The sequence below is a fragment of the Anabrus simplex genome, chromosome 11, assembly GCF_040414725.1.
Source record: "Anabrus simplex isolate iqAnaSimp1 chromosome 11, ASM4041472v1, whole genome shotgun sequence".
NCBI classification, from domain to species: Eukaryota; Metazoa; Arthropoda; class Insecta; order Orthoptera; family Tettigoniidae; genus Anabrus; species Anabrus simplex.
The window spans coordinates 54,510,750-54,536,360 of NC_090275.1; the positions used below are offsets into that span (position 1 = coordinate 54,510,750).

Genomic DNA, 25,611 nt, shown 5'->3' on the forward strand with positions numbered 1-25,611 from the left:
GTGGATTATGGAAAGAAAGCTATCCATGAACCTACTGTTAATTATTTCAAAGACAGATATAAGCTCAAATGTAATGGGTCTACTGATAGGAACATGAGGTGCTATACCTAGATTTTCGTGGAATTTCGAATTTTTTTTATCACATTCCAACTTTCGTACGACACGAGATAGTCACCATAGTCCCAAGGAAGAGTTTTTAATTATGTATCACCATCTAATCCACACCTCTAGGTGTTGTTTGATATGTTATATCATATTATTATACTTAATCTTGTAATTAGTAGTTGTTATTATTATTGTCATGCGGGTATACTGAGTCCTTTGGGAGGCAGTTTGTAAATAATACATATAAAATTCAGCACCACGCATCGAAAAAACTAGAGCCATTGCTATGCTTGTTAGACTATGGCACATTATAATATGTGAAGAATGTGAAGAATAATATCTTCCAAATCTGAGCTAATCTAGATTTTGAATTGTCATTTTCAACTTCAGCACACTCAAATTCACATAAATAAAATATTTTGGCCTTTGTAAGAAAAGGGGTTAAAACGTGTTGTCTAATGATTTCTACCCTCGTCTAGTGACATCCCTCTGTTAGCCTCTTTGATGTTGGTCAATTACTCTATTACCTATATTGGTTTTACGTTGCATCGACTAAGGTAGGTCTTATCGGACACGATACGGCTGGGACTGGAAAACAAGAGACTGTGGTCTTAAATCAAGCAGATCCTTGTGTGAAACTGGGTAGCCATGGATAATCACCTTAAAGGTTTCCCCTAGTGCGGTTTGTGCCCAGCATATTTCGAATGCAACCTGACGGCTATACAAGGGAAACTCCCTCGGTGAAAGAGGGACAAAAAGGTGACAAGAAAGCGAAAGGAAAGAAGTACCTAATTTTTCGATTCATGTGACAAATTTGTAAGAAGACTGTGTACAAACCGGCCTTTCTTATCTGGGTGGATATATCGAGGTGTCAAGAGATTTTTGGAATTGTAGGAACTGTTATTATTTTGCCTTTGTGTGTGTGTGTGTGTGTGTGTGTGTGTGTGTGTGTGTGTGTGTGTGTGTGTGTGTGTGTGTGTCTAGCTTCCGTTGCTGATGCGAAAGCGTAATGCCCTTTTTCAGTTCTTGTGGATATTTTCGGCTGTTGCTTACATCTTTAAATTAGTGAATGGGAATAAAAATAAAATATAATAAATTGAGCAGTGTCACTTTAATTTAACAGACAAAAATAACATTTCACAAACGATATTTTTATATTACACAAATCTCTATTGAAAATCTCACTCCACAAGCCGCGGGGTTGTCAGGTCCTGCACCTCCTACGTAAGATTGAGTACCAAAATGTAACGCTAAAGTGTACTAAGTAGCTTACACTAAATCATAATAATTATTTTAATGCCTGTCCGGCTCCATGGCTAAATGGTTAGCGTGCTGGCCTGTGGTTACAGGGGTCTCGGGTTCGATTCTAGGAGAGTCGGGAATTTTAACCATAATTGGTCAATTCCCCCAGCACGGGGACTGGGTGTATGTGCCGTCTTCACCATCATTTCATCCTCATCATGACGCACAGGTCGCCTACGGGAGTCAAATCAAAAACCTGCACCAGGTCTCTTCGGAGGCCACAAGTCATTTTATTTATTTACTTTAGTGCCTAATTTTTGTCATTTTTAAAAGCCTATTTTAATTATTTTACAGCATATTCCCTAAATTGTAAGTGCTTATTTTCCTGCCTATTTTAGCCAAAATAAATGGCTGAATTTGCGGAATCTAATGATTTGTTTGCAAATGAATCTAACACCGCGCATTCTTTACAGAACCATGCATAACCTAGCAGTGGCGCTGCTGATGGTCCTGATATCAAACCAAGTTCTCGGGAAGGAGCAAGAAGACGAGATCAAACTCAGAAAATTACGAAGCCTAATGGATGCTGGAGGTAAGTAAACTACGGGTACATTCACAACAGGGAGACGTAAGGGCAGAGTTAGAACACAAACTAATTTGGTTGGTAGAAAGCGTCGTCCAGCCCTCTCTTCCGTAATGTAGCGAGAGTAACATAACTTCTAGGGGTTCTAATAGACCAGGCCCCTAATGTTTATGCAAATCTCATAGCAGAACTGTTGTGCGAGGTAGACTATACTTGTTACTCGCATTAGTAAGTTTAATTCTAACCTATTAATACCTAACATCCAAGCTCTAGAGATGAGACAGTTCTCAAGAGTAGTTCTGGTAAAGAAGGCAACCAAAAAATGTAGCCACTTAGGTGGGTGAATGTAGCAACTGATGAACTGTTTTGGTCGGACCAGACAGATTTCAATTAAACACGGGTGAGTAATCAAATAGCATATCCTAACACTATCCCAGAGACCGAGCAAGTGGCTGCCCGGTTTGGGTCACGTAACTATCAGCTTACATTCGGGAGATAGTGGGTTCGAACCAGACAGTTGCAGCCCTGAAGATGGTTTTCCGTGATTTCCCATTTTCACACTAGACAAATGCTGGGACTGTACTTTAATTAAGGCCACGATCGCTTTCTTCCCACTCCTATGCCATCGTCGCCATAACACTATCTGTGTCACAAATTGTTTAAAAAATCCTATTCAGAGTAAAAAAGGGAAGAGCCCCATGTTTTGAAGAATGAGGAGATAAGGAAAGGGAAGGAAACGGCGTGAAAATTAAAGACTTTCTAAGCATCGCATACCTAATACCTGTGGGTGGGGAGGTAGAATCCATCCATGGTCCCCTGCCTCCTTTAAGATGCGACTACAAGGGGGATCAGGTAGTCTGAACTTGGGGACCACGGGTTCCCTAGCTGAGCCTAGTAAACCTTCACGCTCATCACTTTCATCTTTCCTATCCGACCTCGCTTAGTCAACTGATGTTCTTTTTTTGACCTCGACGTTATTAGGCTTTCGAGGCCTAGAGAGTCTTATTTTCAGGTCTTCGAGGCCCTAGTCTTTTTTTGACTGATACCTTTCTTCTTCGAAGTGTCCGACCTTTCCTTTTTTCACTCTGATTAATGTTAATAGTGTCCTGTCGTTCTTCCTCGTACAACAACAATCACCACCACCTTCGAGGTTGGAAGAAAACAACACCTACTGCAAGAAAGGAAGGTAAAATAGGAAAGACGAAAGCAAAGAATGTCACAAGTAAGTGGAGGCAATGTCTGGCTCAGATCCTCAAGCTGAGTGCCACAGGTGTTACACCTGTCAGTACCCTTTTATAACCGGCTTCCCACTCACCTAGTCCTACCTCTGGAGACAGAGTAGTACCGCCACATGAAATACAGTTTCATTGTATGATCCTTTTATTTCAGGCGTTGTGACGAAGTTCCGGAAGGGCCTCAATATGGCCGGCCGCATGTTAGGCCTGGATACGGCAGCCGGTGTGGCCAATCTGGTGAGCACCAGCCTGCTAGCCTCCAAGCCACAGTGGGTGAGACAGGATCAGCAGCCCGCCAGTGGAGTGTTCTCCGCCTTCTTCAGGCTCCTGGGACTCGACTCTACCAAGCTGGGCGCTATTGCTCTCAACGCTATCATCTTCATCGCTCAACTGGTGCGTACACTCAACAAGTGACTAAAGAATACAATACTGGGTTCCAATGTAAGTTCATTCCAGGACCCAGCATCACAATCATATGTACCTGCACAGCATGTACCTACTCAAAATACCTTACACAATGTAAACCCGTATTTTTCTTTCTCTAGGCTCTATCTGTTATCAGAATCTGTAAACCATCTGGATGGGCAGCAGTCGTATGCGCAGGCCAAGTCACTTAGTGAAATTGTATGTTATATATCGAAACTTTAAAAATAGTAACTTTATTTGCAGTAATATCTAGGCTTTAAAATTGTATATTTGTTTCCGTCAATGTAGTAGGCTCTACAATATTGTAGATTCATTTCCGGCAATATAGTAGGCTCTAAAACTGTAGCTTCTTTTAAGGCAATACAGAAGGCTTTGCAACTGTAGATTCCTTCACGCCAATATAGTAGGCTCTACAAATGTAGATTCCTTCACGCCAATATAGTAGGCTCTACAACTGTAGATTCCTTCACAGCAATATAGTAGGCTTTGCAACTGTAGATTCCTTCACGGCAATATAGTAGGCTTTGCAACTGTAGATTCCTTCACGGCAATATAGTAGGCTTTGCAACTGTAGATTCCTTCACAGCAATATAGTAGGCTTTGCAACTGTAGATTCCTTCACGGCAATATAGTAGGCTTTGCAACTGTAGATTCCTTCACAGCAATATAGTAGGCTTTGCAACTGTAGATTCCTTCACGGCAATATAGTAGGCTTTGCAACTGTAGATTCCTTCACGGCAATATAGTAGGCTTTGCAACTGTAGATTCCTTCACGGCAATATAGTAGGCTTTGCAACTGTAGATTCCTTCACAGCAATATAGTAGGCTTTGCAACTGTAGATTCCTTCACGGCAATATAGTAGGCTTTGCAACTGTAGATTCCTTCACGGCAATATAGTAGGCTTTGCAACTGTAGATTCCTTCACGGCAATATAGTAGGCTCTACAACTGTAGATTCCTTCACGGCAATATAGTAGGCTTTGCAACTGTAGATTCCTTCACAGCAATATAGTAGGCTTTGCAACTGTAGATTCCTTCACGGCAATATAGTAGGCTTTGCAACTGTAGATTCCTTCACGGCAATATAGTAGGCTTTGCAACTGTAGATTCCTTCACGGCAATATAGTAGGCTCTACAACTGTAGATTCCTTCACGGCAATATAGTAGGCTTTGCAACTGTAGATTCCTTCACGGCAATATAGTAGGCTCTACAACTGTAGATTCCTTCACAGCAATATAGTAGGCTCTACAACTGTAGATTCCTTCACAGCAATATAGTAGGCTCTACAACTGTAGATTCCTTCACGGCAATATAGTAGGCTTTGCAACTGTAGATTCCTTCACGGCAATATAGTAGGCTTTGCAACTGTAGATTCCTTCACGGCAATATAGTAGGCTTTGCAACTGTAGATTCCTTCACGGCAATATAGTAGGCTTTGCAACTGTAGATTCCTTCACGGCAATATAGTAGGCTTTGCAACTGTAGATTCCTTCACGGCAATATAGTAGGCTTTGCAACTGTAGATTCCTTCACGGCAATATAGTAGGCTCTACAACTGTAGATTCCTTCACGGCAATATAGTAGGCTTTGCAACTGTAGATTCCTTCACGGCAATATAGTAGGCTTTGCAACTGTAGATTCCTTCACGGCAATATAGTAGGCTTTGCAACTGTAGATTCCTTCACGGCAATATAGTAGGCTTTGCAACTGTAGATTCCTTCACAGCAATATAGTAGGCTTTGCAACTGTAGATTCCTTCACGGCAATATAGTAGGCTTTGCAACTGTAGATTCCTTCACGGCAATATAGTAGGCTTTGCAACTGTAGATTCCTTCACGGCAATATAGTAGGCTCTACAACTGTAGATTCCTTCACGGCAATATAGTACGGTCTAAAGTTGTGGATTTGTAACTAGTCTTTAAAGTTTCGGATTTGTTTTTGCCAATACCTAGGTTCTGAAATTGAAGATTTGTTTCCGGCAATATATAGGTTTTAATATTGTGGAATTGTTTCCAGAAATACCTTTAAAATTCTAGATTTGCTTAAGGCAATATAACAGGCTCAAAAATGGTAGATTTGTTTTTGACAATACCTAGGCTTTAAAACTGGCCGGCCCTGCGGTGTAGGGGTAGCGTGCCTGCCTCTTACCTGGGGGCCCCGGAATCGATTCCCGGCCAGATCAAGAATTTTTACCTGCATCTGAGGGCCGGTTCGAGGTTCAATCAGCCCACGTGATTACAATTTAGGAGCTATCTGACAGTGATATGGCGGCCCAGGTCTAGAAAGCCAAGAATAACGGCTGAGAGGATCCGTCTCACTGACCACACGACACCTCGTAATCTGTAGGCCTTCGAGCTGAGCAGCGGTCGCTTGGTAGGTCATAGCCCTTCATAGCTGTTGCGCGATGGGGTTTGGTGGTGGGGGAGGGGGTTAGGCTTTAAAATTGTAGACTTATTTCCTGCAATATCTAGGCTTTAAAATGATAGGTTTCTGTGAAATGTACCTAACGTAGGTTTTCAAACTGTAGTCTTATCGGCAGCTCAGTCTCGGCTTTTAAAATATTCTGTTTTTTCTGATCTCTGGATTTTACTCCTGATTGAAATGCATCTTTTGAGGACAGTGAATTTCAGGAATAATATGAATGAACCGCAAATTAAGTAATGCTACATAATCTTCCCAACAATTTTACAGATTGGCAACACGCTCATGGAACCAAAGCCGGAGGAAGAGACTCGAAGCAAAGATGGAAAAATGGGAAACCCTCTAACATGGATCCTTGATAATCCTTCACAAAAGGTCAGTATTAATGATTAACTTAGATATGGGTATTTGTATTCCTTGTAATATACATTAACCCATATGTAATATTATTATAAAGAGGGAGAAAGTTCGTAAGTTGGTTTGCATATGGAGAGTAATCTTCGGAACATCTCAACTAATTTCAGTAACTTTTTCACCATTAGAAAATTTATTTTTTTCAAGATTTCTTCTTTGCATTTTTCCATTTATGTCGGGTCTGCCTTCTAGCAATGTTTCCTCCTCTTCAATCGATCCATACCGTCCTGGGGGTTGAGTTTTGAGAGCCACGTGTCATGTCACCTCTCACCCTCTCCAGCCAGCGTGTTTGAGGTCGTCCTGGAGGTCGGCGACCCTCCACGTTCAGTTGAAGGACAGTCTTTGCAGCTGCGGTTTCATTACTATTAAGTACATCTCCATACTATCGCAGGCGTGATTCACTATTCTCTCTGTGTTTGGGCCAACCTTGAACTTCTTCCGCACAGCATCATTCCAGATATGGTCTAGTCGAGTCAAGCCACTGGACCACCGCAGCATCTTCATTACCATTACATGAAGTGCGTGTTCGTGCTTCGATGTTGTAGGGCAGCGTTCAGATCCATAAAGCACCACCGGTCTCATCACTGTGCGGTAGACTTTAGACTTTAGATGCAACGGAATTTTCTTATCGTAAAGAACTCCAGTAACTTTGTGCAATTTCATTCACGCGACACTAACTCTTGTCTAGAAATCGGGAATGTTACTGCAGTCCGAGGTGATGCGTGACCCTAGGTATTTCATCCGGTCACTTTATTTAAGTTGAACCACGCACACAGTGATCAAGCCATCTGTTTGGTCACCGCATTGCAGATACTCCGTCTTCTTATTCATATTTAATTGCATACCACATTCTCCAAGACGCATCTTTCACACTTGTACTTGCCGTTCGAGGCCCTTACATGTCTCATCAGCTAGCATGACATAGTCAGTGTAAAACAATAACGTCCATGGATGCCTCGTCTGGATGTCATTTGTGAAGGCGTTCATGCAGGATATGAAGAGCAAAGGGGACAAGGCAGATCCTTGATTGACACCAACACTGACTTGGAAGGTAGCGGATATTCCTGTTGCACGCCGTTCTGAACTTGTGGACTTTCAGCCAGTTCAAATAGGCTTCAGATACACTGTATCGTCTCATCACCAGGAAGTAGCACACATCAAAGAACATCTGAGCCCTGCTTTCAGGTAAGTGCAGCCACCTCTGCACCCCTTCTTGCATTTGCAAGAGAGGAGTTTTAGGAGCTCTGCGGGGGCAGGAGCTTGCCGACTGGTAATGGGGATGAGTCCAGCAAAGGTCAATTCCCAACCCCAGTCGGTGAGACCATGTCAAACGCCTTTTTCAAATCAAGAAAGTCCAAGTGAACTGTCTTCCTTATCTCGTAGTCTCTTTCCATCAACAGACGAAGTGCACAAATGGCCACCGTTGTTCCGCTGTTTTTAAAGGAGATCATTACAGATTACACATAATTACACCAGCTTACCAGGGGAACATGTAGTTTTCTTTAAGTAGAGCATGTTGAAAATTTGTGCGTCCCGGACCGTGAAAAATGTTGCCTGAACTCTTGGTCCTATTAAAAAATAGAGCACTATAAATACATGTAGAAATGAATATTCATATTCATTTCCGTCCTAACTCTGGCTATTTTCTGGGATACAGTACATTTCTGTGTTTTGGCCCCATGCTTTTCCGATAAAAAATAAAATAACAGATAGGGAGACCGGGGCAAGTTGACGATGATAAGCGTGTTTTAGGCTGTGATGACATGATTATTACTGCTTACCTTTTCGTGAAACAGTACTGTAATATTCAAAGTTCTTGTTTAAATAGCTTTTTCATAAAGTAGGAAAGTTTATAATTATGTCAATTTCGTCATCTTGCCCCGTGTCCGGGGTAAGTTGACGAACCTATTGGGGTAAGGTGACGAGCATTCTTTTCAACTGTTTCATCACGGAACTTCACTGAAATTTGTTCAACACACAATCAACACGTGGAGTAACTTAATTTTAATAATGTACTGCACAAGGACATACATATCTAAATAACATAAATTTAAAAAATGTTAAAATAAATTGAAAATAACTTTTAGAAGTTCCTGCTAAAATTAATAACTACTGTGCACTACATTAAATACAAGAACTCTAAAGAAACCCGTTTTAAACTGGAATATACTCAGCACATATCACAGAGAAACCGTCAACTACCTTCATAACTGAGCAGTCTTCATGCCACCACACTTTACAATTATCATACACTGATCCAGTCTTCATTTAGACGATGAATGTATGGTAATTTTATTCAATGTTCTTCATAATATCTTTTTGTTGTCACTGCTGGAGAGCAATTTCCTCATCAAATATTTGTGGGTTGAATGAGTCAATCGCACAGGCTTCGAATCTTTCAATGGCGTTGCTCATAGTTGCATTACGAGACATATGAGATTCTTTGACAGCATGCATTGCGCGTATTATGCTTACTTCATCCCTGTCCCGTCTATCCGCCTTCCGTCGAAAATTTCTAGGCATTTCTGTAATTAGCGTAAGGGAACGGGTGACTACGTGTAGCCTATAGCTGGCCTGGGGTAAGATGATGAATTCGTCAACTTGCCCCCGTCATCTTGCCCCAGGTTGCTTAGGAAGCGGTTTGTCCTTGTAATCGACAGACATCTTACAATCAAGACCCAGCTAACACTGAAGTAAGTAAAAAATACATTGACATTTAAAGAAAATAAAACAGTTAATTCGTATTGTGAGCACCCCCAGTAGTAGAAGCTTCTGCACATACCTCAAGATATTTTAGTGCGACAGCGCCAGACAGACACCCCCCTACCACTGCATGTCTCAGACTGAAAGGAATTTCCTTCTATGTGTAAGTTATACGTGTGAGATATCGGGTCCAAGGTCACATGGTAGCCAACTTAGTGAACAGAATACTACAAAAGTTATGGTTGATTCGTCATCTTGCCCCGGTCTCCCCTAAACTGTCACTCTATCAAACAAGGAGCATAAATACAGGATGTGGAATTACATTTGCTTCAAAAATGTTCACATGCACCATCTTCGTAACTTTTACAGTTTGTCATATAATTACGCTTTTTGTAAATGTACAAAGAAGCGTTTCAAGCATACGGCCCGGAGGACTCACATGGTACAGCTGGGTAGATTAAAGTGAAAATCGCTATTGGAATCCGTAACAAATGCCATGTCGCGAGAGCCCTGGTGGGGCTTAGCCTACCAACGAAACTACTCAACCTGAAGACATGCAGATTACGAGTTGACGCGTGGTCAGTGCGACGAATCCATTGGCCGTTATTATTGGGTTTCTAGCTCGGGATCACCATCTCACTGTCAGATATGTCCTAAATTGTAGCTGAGTGGACCTCGAACCAAACCTCATGTCCTGGTAAAAATCCCTGACCTGGTCTGGAATCGAACCTGGGAATTTCGGATGAGAGGCAGACTCTCAACCACTAGACTGCGGACTGATATCCATAAGTCGTACACATCCAACAATCGTTACGATGTTTTAACTCAGTGAGAGAAACTTTGTCAACGTGGAAGGCGCGAACGTGTGTGTTTGTTTTGCTGAACACAAGTACATCTTATATCAGAGCTCTTTATTTACTTAGCAACACATATTTAAAAATCCATAGCTGGTTTCCAATCCATCGACGTGGTCAGGAAAGAAATGAATGAAGCCGCCATCTAGCGGCGAGGATGGCAATAGTGCCGGCTGCCGAAGCCTGTCGCACACCTCTGGGGCAATGCTTAATGATAGACAGATGAAATGAAATGAAATTATATTCGAGAGTGTTGCTGGAATGAAAGATGACACTGAGAACCGGAGTACCCGAAGAGAAACATGCCCGGCCTCCGCTTTGTCCAGCACATATCTTATGGAGTGACCGCGATTTTAACTACTGAACGCAGCGGTGAGAGGCCAGCATGCTTCCGTCTGAGCCACGGAGACTCTGCTTAGCAACACATCCTACATTACAAAAATAATCACCAAAATAGAGAATGCAAGAGTCCCAAGTTCTGCCGGCAGATGTCACAGGATTTCAGTCCTTCATATTCTCCCCACCCTGGCTTATCTTCAGGGGGATAACCAGTTGAACTGGGCGGCTAAATTTCACCACATTGGATTGAAGAAGGCCCAATGTCTTTTTTCGTCGTCCCGCCCAAAGCGCACATCCCCGGTCCGAACATTGTTCCTCATACGCCTTGGTCAAGTGGCCTTCTGCAGGAGTACGATATCGCCTATTTTGAATTTCAGGTATTTCCTTATAGGACATCCTACAGATTTCATATCTGTGGGAGGTATTCCTTAAACCACATTATCCAAACGTTTTCAGTTGCCTTCTGCTTCCGGCGAAACTCCTTTGCCAGAGTATTTTTATTCATCGCTGGTGGCCAGTTTCTCCCCAATGAAGAAGTGGCCAGGATTTCAAACCTATAAACTGTTTCCCATCCAGTCCTTGAATTATGGGCGACTTCAATTCCTGTCAAGATAGTGGCAAGGCCTTTTTCGTCGTCGAGCATGCAATACCCCAGTACCTTCCCGAGACAGTGTTTGGTAAAGCCAAATCATCCTCTCCCAACATCCTCAGTTTTGGCCCTCGTCTTGCGTTTTGAAGTAAGACCATGGTTCGTTAAAAGACAGAGTTTTCGGCACCAATATGTTGCTGATCACAACTACATCTTACCATCAAAGATCGTTATGTATTTAGCAACACACACTGCATTACATAAATAATAATCAAACAATAAAATATATGAGTCCCAAGGTCCGTTAGCAGATATCACAGAAATTAAGGAATTCAGAGGGTGCTTGAAAGAAAATATCGGCCAACCAACCAATCAACCCCATGGCACTACAGACCTGAAGGGCCTTGGCCTACCAAGCGACCGCTGCTCAGCCCGAAGGCCTAAATGTTGCGAGGTGTCATGTAGTTAGCACAACGAATCCTCTATTCTTGGATTTCTAGACTGCGACCACCATCTCACCGTGAGATAGCTCTTCAATTTTAATCACGTAGGCTGAGAGGACCTCGAACCGGCCCTCAGATTCAGATTGAAATCCCTGACCTGGCCTGGAATCGAACCCGGGAGCCCCGGGTAAGAGGCAGGCACGCTACCCCTACAGTGTCGGGCGAGCCAAGGGAACCCTTAAAATCTGCTAGAAGAATAAGAAATGTTACCTGGCTATGGGAATTGATTTAAAATTTACATATAGGCTAACAATGTTCAACAAAATTTGCGTTACGTCTCACCGACACAGATAGGTCTTATGGCAACGATGGGATAAGAGTAGGAAGGAAGCGTCCCATTTGCCTGGTTTTTAATTTCGTGTGGCTATTTCTAGCTGAGTGCAGCCCTTGAAAGTCAGACCCTCCGATGAGGGTGGGCGCATCTGCCATATGTAGGTAACTGCGTGTTACTGTGGTGGAGGGTAGTGTTATGTGTGGTGTATAAGTTGCAGGGATCTTCGGGACAGCACAAACACCCAGACCCCGGGCCAATGGAATTAACCAATAAAGGTTAAAATCCCTGACCCGGCCGGGAATTGAACCCGGGACCTTCTGAACCGAAGGCAAGTACACTGACCGTTTAGCCAACTCGGATACTACTAATAACTTATAACTTTATAAATATTATGAAACACGATGAATAAGATTGGGTACAGTCTCACGCTGCTGGTATTATGACATGGCTGTTTATGCTCCATTAACTATAAATAAGAACAGTGATTGTTAATGGGATCTGCTCGTAGGGGCCGGATAGTCAACCCATTTAACTCAAAGCGTACAGCGGGTTGCCTCAGATATGTCTGGGACGGGGCACGCCAGATATTATGTCTGTATCAATGCCGCTTTATTTCTGGAATAAATATTAGTACATAAACCGACAGCAAACACAGCCTACAGAGAGCCAGTTCGATCATAAACTGCTGTATCCCCTGATGGCTCGAATCAACTCATGGTTATCTAATGCTGTATTTGAATCACAACGTATGTAAGATATAAGGCAAGTATTAGACGATGATGATGAAACCAAGCAAGCTTGTTATGTAGTTTACAATTTTGCTTTACGTCGCACCGACACAAATAGGTCTTATGGAGACGATGGGACAGGAAAGGGCTGGGAGTGGGAAGGAAGCGGCCGTGGCCTTAATTAAGGTACAGTCCCAGCATGTACCTGGTGTGAATGGGAAACCACGTAAAACCATCTTCAGGACTGTCGACAATGGCGTTCGAAGCCACTATCTCCCGGATGCAGCCTCAGAGCTGCGCGTCCCTAACCGTGCGGCCAACTCGCCCGATGTGTATGTAGTTTTACGCGGTGTTTGATGTGGTAATTACGGTATATTCACGGTACCTCCAGTTTTATGTGGAATCCGAACGACGTAAACGAGACATTTCCTTTGTTAAATCCCACGTGCTTTAGCCGGGATTCGAAACGCAGCCGCCATGGTGCGAAACCAGCGACAATGTTATTCGCTAATACATTTTTAGATACACTGCCTGAGACTCTTTGAATTGATGTTTTCTTCTTTTACTCGTACACCATTTGGTCAATTGATCAACGGAAATGATGAACAACGGTGGACTGAGACTTATCTCCTTGTTTCATCCCATTTTCCACTCTGTCCACTAATTCTAAGGATACCAAACATTTTGGTGAACACTTTGAAAAACATGGATCATCTAAGGCTTTCTGTAAGGCTTTCCAAATATGCTATTTAGGTACAGAGCCAAATGCTGTAGTAGGATCTAGGAAGATCAATATAATTCCATTTCTTCCTGCTGTTTGATCTAGTGTTCAATGAATGGATACAGCCGATGGGGTCTCCATTCTAGTGTCCAGATCTAAGGGATATTAGTTCCTCTTGCAATTCATTTATTTTTATTTCTTTACGTAGGTGATTTTCTGAAGGATTCTTGAACATCATACAAAACAAACACATCGCACGGAGTTTTGACATTCTTATAAATGGGCGCTATGATGTTACATTTTCTTTCGAAATACCTTCCTTCTACGCAGCTGTTTCGATCATTGGAATTGGTCACTTCAGAGGTCATGCCATCAGTTCATGAAGATTTCTCATTTTCATATTTCATATTTCAGGGGCATTTATCACTTTAGATCCTTGCTAAGCCTGTAATTAATTAAACTTACATGTGGCACGGTTCTCATTTTCATCTCTCCAACCCACCTTTCTTGATTTCCTCTTATTCCTTTCCCAATGCAGATGGCATCGGATTTGCGAGGTCTGTAGCGGATTTCATTCCCTCGTCTCTCCTCTTTATTTTGTCTAGCACCCTTATTCCTCTTCAGTTTCTGATTAGAGTTCATTCCACATGAAGAAATAGGCAACTAAATCTGGAAAATATGTAAATTAATTCATATAAGTATTAGTGATCTGAAAGTGTTGGTACAAATTACTGTGGAATGTTATCAAGAATTAAAGCGAATGAAAAGGTTAATAATTAGTTTTACTAGTTGGCATACCAATCTAAATTTAAACCCCAGTGGTACTATGCATACAGCACGCTCTTAGGCCCGGTTTCATCAACACACGTTAAATATATACTAACAAGTAGTTAGTTAATACGGAGTTAAAAATTTAACATCTTGTTAGGTTTCTTGCGTTTCATCAAACTTTTCTTGTGAAATGTTAACTAATCGACTGTTAACTCTCCCAATATTGCGAACTGGTGCGAACCAAGGAGGCAGTGCTACGAACATGCTGTTATACAGCGCGCTCCGATGCGCTTTTGTTTGAGCACAGCCGTAAAATATGGCGCGTGAAGTGAAACGGAATCGTAGTTCTAATTTTTCCTCCTTCGAAAAAGAGTTGTTAATTGAATTAGTTAGTAAATATATATAAGTTATTGAGTGCAAGCGCACAGATGGCTTGACGATAAAAGAAAAGGACGAGGCGCGGGAAAAGTCCGCGAGGGTTTCAATGGGGTAAACAGATACTTTTTTTTAGCGGTTATCCGCTGTCACCTAACAAAATCACTTCGTTAATTGTCCCACTTCAAACTGTGCTCCGATATGGGAGTTATTAAATATTGTATTGTCGTGTGCAGAACCAGACCACCTAGCAAGTATATCCCTGATTTGGAGGTTAGGCTCACTAATCATCTGAACATTAACATTAACAGAGAAATATCCCTTTCGATTACGATATATTTCGGCCCAATTGCCTCCAGGTGATTGGATTCTTACATGCGTGCAATCTATTGCACGTAGAACAAACACCAGGAAAACGGCTTATTTCAAAGAAGTCGCGGATCATTTGCTGACGCTCTTCTACTGAAGGGAATGTTATATACCTCCTTCTCATGGATGCTATTGATGCAGACACTCGACAAACAACTCTATTAACAGTGGCTTTAGAAATTCCAGCATTGTCTCCGGCCATTATGTGAAAATAACCAGTAGCAAAAACTCGTAATATTATCAGTACCTGCAACATTGGAGAAAGAGGTAAGTTTCTCTTCGTAGGATATTCTAACCTCACTTGAATTTCGTCAACAACCTTAGCAACGACTGTTTTCGATAACCTGTATCTATGAAGAAATTTCGGATCCGTCAAATTTTCAAAGTCATTACGTCGCTGAACTCTTCTTCGATCAGGTAAAAGATCTAAATAGAGCAGTGCCGCCTCGAAAGCGAGATTCACAGCAGCCATTTTGGAACAGGTTGCTAAATGCTAATGTTCGCCATTTAACATTGGAAATGGTTGATGTTAACTTTAATACGCAGTTTAACATTTGTTAACGTTAACATTTGTTGATGAAACGCAAATTTTCTTAAATCGTATGTTAAAATGATTTAACACCTTGTTAAGTACTAACATGTGTTGATGAAACCGGGCCTTAATGTACGCAGAGTTACTCTCCTGGTTTCGCTCACTCGACGCCCTTATCTTCTTCTGTTATTCAAATCAGACCCACGCGACCTCTCAGCGACATCCCAAGGCAGAGAGAACGGCCAGCCCGTGCTGACCAAGGGTCACGTGGTCTTCTCTATCTCTCGCTGTCTCTCTCTTTTACAATTTGCTTTACGTCGCACCGACACAAATAGCTCTTATGGCGACGATGGGGCAGGAAAATCCTAGAAGTGGGAAGGTAGTGACCGTGGTCTTAATTAAGGTATAGTCCCAGCATTTGCCTGATGTGAAAATTGGTAACCACAGAAATCTATCTTCAGGGCTGCGGACAGTGGAGTTTGAAGCCGTTATCTCCCGTATGCAAGCTCACAACTGCGCGCCCCTAACCGCACGGCCAACTCGCCCGATGTGATACTATCTAACACACCTTCCTTTTTGCTATCACTCAACCGTCTGAAGACCATGATCACTCCTCCGCTTCCTTGCAGGTAGCCCAGTTCTCTTTCAAAAAAAATAATAATAACATTTCCAGAGCTACCGACGATGGTTTCAAAATCGAAGTCACGCAATCCAAGTGCAAAGCGGTCTTAGGTCTTTCATTTAAAAGACCTAACTCCGTCCAGTCATTTTTGCATAATATCATATCGCCACTGCGCCTAGAAAAACCGCTGTGTGATAATATTTCAGCTTAGAACTCTCACCAGAAAGATCCTGTCATCTGAGGTTCAGTATAACGGGGTCCTCTCGGGAGGTCAACTAAGTAGAGGTGGGTTCGATTCCCACCTTAGCCATCCTGGAAGTGGTCTTATGTGGTTTCCCACTTTTCCTCCAGGCAAATGCCGGGATGGTACCTAACTTAAGGCCACGACCGTTTCCTTCCCTCTTCCTTGCCTATCCTTTCCAATGTTCCCATCCCCCGACAAGGCTTCTGTTCAGCATAGCAGGTGAGGCCGCCTGGGCGAGGTACTGGTCGTCCTCTCCAGCCGACCCAGAGTCTGAAGCTCCAGGACACTGCCCTTGAGGCGGTAGGGGTGGGATCAATCACTGAATCCTAGGGAAAAACCGACCCTCGACGGTAAACAGATAAAGAAGAAGTTCAGTATTGCACGAACTGTACCATAAATGGCGAAACTATGACACGCGTGCCATTACGTGACACACAAACACGACCTCTGTCGTACGCCACACAATATACTAACAAATTTAATGTCTTTAAGATGTAATAAATAGGTCGAAAATCTTGCAACATAGCATATTTCAAGATTACGCTTTAATAAAGAAGTAAAAGTAAGGGTGTATTCTGCCCGAAGGCAGGTCCGAACCTCCGCAGAGGTGTGTCTGAGTCGGAGTTCCTTATCCCCACCAACAGCGCGTGGCCACCCATCCAAATCTTGACCACGCCCAATGTTGCTTAACTTCGGAGATCTCATGGGATCCGGTGTTTCAGCACGGCTATGGCAATACATAAGTATGTCACAATTAATTTTCTGATCATATTTTTTTTACAAATTTTATTTGGTTAAAGCAAAAAAATATCTTGATCCTAAAAATATACCGGGTTTAAAAAAAATGCAATTTTCAGTTTTTGCAAAATAAAACCATGAAACATTCAGACGAATGCAATCTAATACTTAAAGGAAGTCAAATGAAGGGGTTTAGTGATGATTTAAAAGGAAAATAAACAATGGACAATAAAAAGTATTAAACAAAACCTTAACTGAGACGCTAGTCGGAAAAGGTTTGCCATCCCTGAACTATTTCAACGAATTTTTGTTCTAAGTGATTCATGTGCTGCGGGTTAGTATTCCTCCCCTGAACATAGGCACATACCGGTATTTCGAGGCGCAATGACGATATGCTACGCAACTATAGGGTCGATGCATAAATTCCTGCGGTATTCTTTTGGGTTGGCAACAATGCGGCGTGAAGGGATTGCTTATCGTTATTCCGTTGTTTTAACTGAGTTTGGAATTTATGTGTCGTGAAACACAGATTTTCTTAATTATAAACCTATTATGTCCACCTCTGTTGTGTAGTGGTTAGTGTGATTAGCTGCCACCCCCGGAGGCCCGGGTTCGATTCCCGGCTCTGCCACAAAATTTGAAAATTGGTACGAGGGCTGGAACGGGGTCCACTCAGCCTCGGGAGGTCAACTGAGTAGAGGGGGTTCCATTCCCTCCTCAGCCATCCTCGAAGTGGTTTTGCGAAAATGGGAAACCACGGAAAACATTTTCTGGAATGCTGACGGTGGGATTCCAACCTACCTACGAAATTTTAAATTAGAATAGTATATTTCTCTTATCCTGTAATTTACGTGGTTAAGTGTAAGAGAGGGCCACGGGACGTAACTACGCCCCTGTTAGACACAAATAAATGAACGAATAAATTAAATATTAATTAATAAACAATACATAAGTATTTAAAAGGTACGTGTATAAACTCGGTGTTTGTAACCCAGTTTTAACCGGGCGAGTTGGCCGTGCGGCTGTGAATTTGTATCCGGGGGATAGTGGGTTCCAATCCCACTGTACGCAGCCCTGCAGATAGTTTTCCGTGGTTTCCCATTTTCACATCAGGAAAATGCTTGGGCTGTACCTTAATTAAGGCCGCGGCCGCTTCCTTCCAACTCCTAGGCCTTTTTCTATCACATCGTTGCCATAAGACCTATCAGTGTCAGTGCGACGTAAAGCCACCAGCAAAAAAAAAAAAAAAAAAAAAAAAAGAAAAAAAAATAACCCAGTTCTTTAGACTTTATATCATTTCTATGTTTGTCCTATTGCGAAGAGCGTTCCTTTAATCCATCAATCGTGGAAATCAGGTCGATAGTTTTCACGTAATTTAATTTATGCTATGCAGGATACGACCAAATTTGAACTCTGGAAAGAGGAAGTGGTACAGTAGTTGAGAGATATTCTCCAGTCCCCATTGTTAGGATTCTATGATCAAGATACCATTAACAAGTAAAGCTCCAATCAAACTCATTTTTCAAGTCATCTAAACAAAACTTAGTTCTCGAACTTGTAACATATACAGACACATATACATCGTGATTATAGACCATTATGCCTTTCAGCGTTCAGTCTGCAAGCTTCTGTGAATGTAGTAAACGTCGCCACAATCCTCTATTTGCAACTAGTGCTATGGCCTCATTTAGTTCTTTACCTCTTATCCTTAAATCGTTAGAAACTGAGTCTAACCATCGTCGTCTTGATCTACCTCTACTTTTCTTACCCCCATAACATCCTCCACGGTGACCTATCCTCCTCCATTCGCCTCACACGATCCCACCACAGAAGCCGGTTTATGCGTACAGCTTCATCCATCGAGTTCATTCCTACTTATCTTTTATATCTTCATTACCGAGTAACCTCCTGCCATTGTTCCCACCAATTTGTACCAGCGATCATTCTCGCTGTTTTCATGTCTGCTACTTCTAACTTATGAATAAGATATCCTGAGTCAACAATAACACAATGCAATGTTTTTTTTAAATATTTCAGATAGCAACTCTACTTGAAGTTGCTCAAGACAGAACGCTGCCAGAGAAATTAGCGAGAAGGCTGCCAGGCCGGCACACCGGCTGTGTCCAGCTACTGGTGTGCAAAAGTGCGCCCTTCGTGTGGGGCATGCAGCGCTCACTACGTGCCCTCTTACAGCCCGACCCGGCCAGCCAGGCGGAGTGGAGTCTGCTCGGACCTCTACAGCGGATGTACGCCTACATACCCAGCGTGAGCGAGGTGACGTCACACGGAGACCAGTGTGAGGTCAACTACCCGGACTGTAAACTACTGTCCTTCTAACCATCAGTGGTCCTCATCCAGATGAACGATATTTTGAACAGGATTGTCTTGATCAACAATCACTGCAGTCGTCAGCGCCTTTTTTAACGAACATAAACGAAATGTTGGAAATCTTAATACGAGGGTTGTAAATAAAGTAGTGAACTAACAAGTACAATTGAACTACATTCCTTCAATGTAGTCACCCGCAAAGCCTATTACCTTTTGCCAAATGTCGGCAAGCCGTTGGGGACCGCTAGCAAGGAGTTCTCTGTTGATGACAGCAACGGAGCGCTCTACTGCGCGGAGTACAGATTCAACCGCAGGAAATCGGTGGCCTCAGAAGGGTTCCTTCAACTTCAGAAACAGGTCGAAGTCACAAGGAGCCATGTCCGGTGAATACGGAGGATGATCCAAGACCTCCCAATGCCACCGGTGCAATAAGAGCTTGGCATTTTTGCGACATGACAATGTGCGTTGTCGTGCAACACGATAGGGCGATCGTCTAGCAATAAACGTGGAGGTTTTCACCGCATTGCCGGACGCAGATGTCGTTCCAGAAACCGGCAATAGTAGTCATTGTTTGTCCCTCAGGCACCGCATGCGTAGTCTCATTCCGACCCGCACGAAACGCCTTCACCAGGGCCTCTCAAACGCCCAAAATCTCACGCGTGCAAACTGAGGCGCAGAGGTCCTGTGCACAGTGCATTGGTCCCACTCGGCTCGGCTCGGACCAGCGCGTCGTCTCGGGGCGACTCGGCTAAGCTCGTCTAAGCTCGGCTCGCATTTGGAGCTCTACGGAGCAAGTGAGCGAGCGAGACAGGTATGGGGAAAGAGAGAGACAGCGCTATTGCTCCAAATCGAGGAGTGGGAGTCTGCACTCTGGTGAACCAAGCGAAGTCGTCTTTTGCACCTTGCACAGCGCAATGCACTGGTGCATCCACCCTGAGAGAGCTCGGCCTTCACCCATCGTGAAACTGTTCCATACGGTAATTCATTCACACCACAGGCTTCACGTAATCCTCGATAATATTCTGATGGATTTTTACCACAGGCAACCTCGATTTTAATCCACAAACGCTGACCATCTTTTGCAAACATGCTTTTGAAAGGTGAAATCGACACTCTTCACTTCAACGCCACACAGCAACACTCCCAACTGGATGCCCGATCTCCTGCGAGTGTCTGTACTACTGTACGTTGAAACTACTTTATTTACATCCCTCGTAGAAGCATGCATTTCATTGGTAATCTTACGTGGGTGCTATGATTAATAATTAATACTTTCTTCAGTGTGGACTCCGTCAATAGTGTCACACATTTCATTTTTACGGTGATAGGGTATTATCTGGGAACAAAAGAAGTACTGAAACCATGAACTTGTATCACGAGAATTCTCTGGTCTTCTTCTCTAGAATATGGATCTGAATAAGATAAGCTGTGGATCTCGAACGAGACATTTGAACACGACATAACACGCCTGTGAGTAAAAGGACTATTCTAAGAGAAGCTGTCTTTTCTTCTGTTCTCGGTGGTGGTAAAGGGTTGAGAATGATAATCTAATCCCTTGGTAAGTAAAAATGTTGCCACGCAACAGATAGACAACGGGCGTTGAAAGGGGATTATAGCTACGGTGTATGTAAATATGTAACGGGTAGAAATAAGGAAACCAGACTGATATCGGTATGAAAAGAAAATGCGAGTATATGTAAAGTAAATCCCAAATTATCAAAAAAAAAAGTAGTTATAGTTGAAACAGCGCGGAGTCATTTTAATGAGCTCTGGCGTCCAAATTGCGACATGAAATTATTATTATTATTAATATTATGTCAATGTTAAGTCATGTAAATTTTCAAACAGCACCCATTTATGGTGAAAACAGTAATTCGTGAAAGTTAGAAATGGCATCAGTTGTGAGGCATGCAGTTGGTAACGTTACAACAACATAGTCAGCGATTCATTCGGTGGCATCAAAAGCATCTATCACACTCAGGATAGTTTCGTGCTTGTCAATATGGAAAATTTAAAGGAGTACTTGAGGCACCTTACAGAACCGCTGTACAAACACAGAGGATTTGCTCTGTTTATGGTGAAGATGCAATAAATGATCGGACATGTCGGGAATGTTTACTTAAAACAGTTTTGGCAAACCCGGCCGTCCGTTCTACTGGAACGATCTGCATCATTTCTGTTGTATTCTCTCCGGAATTACCTGCCAGTGAATCATCAGACATTGATAGCTCTCAAAGTTCAGCCAACTTTGTGCAATCATAAAATCAAATTACTAAATGAACACTCCAATAATTGCAGGCGAAGGCTTACCCTAACCCGCAATACATTCCGTACTTAGCGGGTTGCTAAGCGACTAACACTTCAATTAAGATTGTGATTTTCATGTGATTGCTTGGAGCCATGTTTGTCACGACAGAGAGTATATACATCCTCTGATGATGGAAAAATACTATTCTCTGCTAGATATTCTTTGATTCTCTGACCTTCCCCAGCTTCTGAATATACTCAACAGATGGCAGAACGTTTCTAATAACTTACATGCTGATAATAAAAGGCAGTCTACGTACGTACAGACGGGAAGGTATCAAGTAGACTAGCCTTCCGCATGACCATTCATAAAGCGCAAGGACAATATCTTGAAAAAGTTGGTGTCTGCTTACCCCCAACCAGTATCCAGCCACGGCCAATTTATGTTGCACTGTTTCGGACAAAATCGTTTGAAAATGTTAAGATCCAGATACGGCCGAATGGTCGAAGCACAGATAATATTGTATTGGAAGACGTTTTATAATCTAAATTACGAATGAATAAATTATTTTGTACCGGTATTCCATGTTCATAAAACTATTGAAAATGGCAGCCAAAAGAATATGACTAGGACAGGGTTATCAAGACGAGTTATCTGACCTATTTATAACGAATGATGCGGAGCAACACAGTCCACTAGTTTTCTTTAAAAGACAAATTTCGTACCGGCAGTCCTCTGAGTACCGACGTAGACAGTCTGCAGGAGTTACTTGAAAACAACCCGAAGATAACAACCAAGGAATTAGCACAAGAACTTAATATATCTTAAAGTAATGTGAGGAATAAACTGAGAAAGCTTGGTTGCGTTCTTTGTTGTTGAGACATTTTAGTACCGTATGACCGGAGTGAACCCAATTTGGTACATCGCGTGTCTATTTGCGATTCTTTGTTGACACGCATTCGACATGATGCTTTCCTGACGAGAAGTGGATTACGTATGGTAACACGGTGAGAAGGAGAACCTCCACTAACAGTTCCCAAAGGAAAGGAAAGGCTACGTTGTTGTGCCTTTGGTAGTGGTGATCTCGGCACTTCTCTACCTCGGCTGCAGAGCTTCTCCAGGTGAATATTCGCTGTTGGGAATGAAATAAACTGCCCATTCAGTGTTATAAATAAAGCCCGGATTTTTATGCTGTAATAGGTTAGATTGCAAATTAATTTGGTTAGTAGGAGGTGTCGGCCACCCGCTCTGCCATAGCGTGGTAGGAGTAACATAAATTACAGGGGTTTTGATGGATCTTACCCCTAATGTCAATGCAATCCCTCTAGCACAACGGTTGTGAAGGTAGACTATACTTGCAACTCGCTTCAGTAAGTTTGCATTCTAACCTATTACTGCATAAAAATCCGGGCTCTAGTTATAAATGAACCCCGGATTTCTAGGCAGTGATACGTTAGAATGTAAAGTAATTTGATTATTAGGAAATATCATCTACCTGCTTTTCTGTAATGTAGAAAGAGTTACATAAATTCTAGGGGTTCTGATGGGCCGTATCCCTAATGTTCATGCAAACGTAATATAAATGACAGTAGTAAGAATTAGATAACAACTGGTACATGAACATGCAATAATAATGGAGAATATTTCATTTTGAATAACTGTACACACTCTGTGTCCTTTCAATACGTCAATATTAATGAATTTGCTTTGTTGTTTTCTTCTGCATGTCTGAATGGGTTAAATACTCATTTTGTTGTGCTTCTCTGGAGGGAATAGAATTAACAAGATGAATACAGAGTATCATTAATATTTTTTTTGTTAGTGGTCGATGAGCAAGAGTGAGCTATTGTATTTTACAGTAATCTCAAGATTAGCATTAACATTTACAATATAAATGATCAAATGTACTAAACAAGGTGTGTGTGAGTCAGCTGGCGATGTATAGTACATACCGTGTGTCTACAACATACCAATAAATCAGTGTTTATGGTACCATAATGTTTTCTTATTCCCTCAGTTACCTAGATACATCCGAGACGGTTCCAAAGCAATATTTAAATATAAAAATCCACAGTTCTAGCCCTTTAGGCAAGCAACTGAATGTTAGGAACATCCTAGGGATATGAGCTACGAATTTTAGGTAAATAAAATATAATAAAGTATGAGAATATACACTGACTGACAGAGCAAATGCAACACCAAGAAGGAGTGGTCAGAACTTTATGCCAATTGCAGGGTAGACTGACGTCACTGAGGTATGCTCATGATGTGAAATGCGCCGCTGTGCTGCGCACGTAGCGAACGATAAATGGGACATGGCGTTGGCGAATGGCCCACTTCGTACCGTGATTTCTCAGCCGACAGTCATTGTAGAACGTGTTGTCGTGTGCCACAGGACACGTGTATAGCTAAGAATGCCAGGCCGCCGTCAACGGAGGCATTTCCAGCAGACAGACGACTTTACGAGGGGTATGGTGATCGGGCTGAGAAGGGCAGGTTGGTCGCTTCGTCAAATCGCAGCCGATACCCATAGGGATGTGTCCACGGTGCAGCGCCTGTGGCGAAGATGGTTGGCGCAGGCACATGTGGCATGTGCGAGGGGTCCAGGCGCAGCCCGAGTGACGTCAGCACGCGAGGATCGGCGCATCCGCCGCCAAGCGGTGGCAGCCCCGCACGCCACGTCAACCGCCATTCTTCAGCATGTGCAAGACACCCTGGCTGTTCAAATATCGACCAGAACAATTTCCCGTCGATTGGTTGAAGGAGGCCTGCACTCCCGGCGTCCGCTCAGAAGACTACCATTGACTCCACAGCATAGACGTGCACGCCTGGCATGGTGCCGGGCTAGAGCGACTTGGATGAGGGAATGGCGGAACGTCGTGTTCTCCGATGAGTCACGCTTCTGTTCTGTCAGTGATAGTCACCGCAGACGAGTGTGGCGTCGGCGTGGAGAAAGGTCAAATCCGGCAGTAACTGTGGAGCGCCCTACCGCTAGACAACGCGGCATCATGGTTTGGGGCGCTATTGCATATGATTCCACGTCACCTCTAGTGCGTATTCAAGGCACGTTAAATGCCCACCGCTACGTGCAGCATGTGCTGCGGCCGGTGGCACTCCCGTACCTTCAGGGGCTGCCCAATGCTCTGTTTCAGCAGGATAATGCCCGCCCACACACTGCTCGCATCTCCCAACAGGCTCTACGAGGTGTACAGATGCTTCAGTGGCCAGCGTACTCTCTGGATCTCTCACCAATCGAACACGTGTGGGATCTCATTGGACGCCGTTTGCAAACTCTGCTCCAGCCTCGTACGGGCGACCAACTGTGGCAAATGGTTGACAGAGAATGGAGAACCATCCCTCAGGACACCATCCGCACTCTTATTGACTCTGTACCTCGACGTGTTTCTGCGTGCATCGCCGCTCGCGGTGGTCCTACATCCTACTGAGTCGATGCCGTGCGCATTGTGTAACCTGCATATCGGTTTGAAATAAACATCAATTATTCTTCCGTGCCGACTCTGTTTTTTCCCCAACTTTCATCCCTTTCGAACCACTCCTCCTTGGTGTTGCATTTGCTCTGTCAGTCAGTGTATGATTTATTTATTCCTAAAAATCCTACAATCCTTTTCATAATAATCGTTATCCGGTCGATTAGATTAGCAGTTCGTCTTTTTCTACCACTACGAGCACTAATGTGAGTCATTTCACTTAAGCCCTTATAACTGCGTTCGGTGTGGGCATTTAAAAAACAAACAAAAAACGGCTAAGGGCACTGAACCAAGGAACACATTAAAGAAAGAATTATGCAAATAAGTTAACTGGCTAAGATTTGAATTTTTAAAAAGGGAACAAGTATAGAAAGAAGTGATTTTCGAAACTTATTTTGTTTAGTTCATAATTTGAAATCTTTCCGAACCCTTTAGCCCTTCAACTTCGGCATAATTGAGGAAATTGGTCAATTGTACATATGGAAAATTCTTAAATTCCCATAGAGGGAATTAGATATTTTTCACCAATAGAGCATGTCAAAAACATATCAGATCAGGCGTTTGCTCTGTTAACATCTGATATGTTTTTGACATGCTCTATTGGTGAAAAATATCTAATTCCCTCCATGAGAATTTAGAATTTTCCATTCGGAATTGCTAGGCGGGCAATAATTCCATTGTGGAGATTTATCTCCCGTATGCAGTTATCACACTGTGCCTCTTATAAGGGCTTCTGATAAGCTCACCTGCATACACCC

The 25,611-nt window shown here is 42.8% G+C and overlaps 2 protein-coding genes across 2 annotated transcripts in view; one reads left to right on the forward strand and one right to left on the reverse strand.

The window, feature by feature from the left end:
- LOC136883583 (zinc finger protein 235) overlaps positions 1 to 25,611 on the reverse strand; it is a 97,178-nt gene that overhangs the window by 7,080 nt on the left and 64,487 nt on the right. The window lies entirely within an intron of this gene.
- LOC136883400 (uncharacterized) lies at positions 1,825 to 19,126 on the forward strand. Its single transcript, XM_067155674.2, has 4 exons — positions 1,825 to 1,939; positions 3,320 to 3,558; positions 6,284 to 6,388; positions 18,827 to 19,126. Exons 1-4 carry the CDS (start codon positions 1,825 to 1,827, stop codon positions 19,124 to 19,126), a joined length of 759 nt encoding a protein of 252 aa, XP_067011775.2.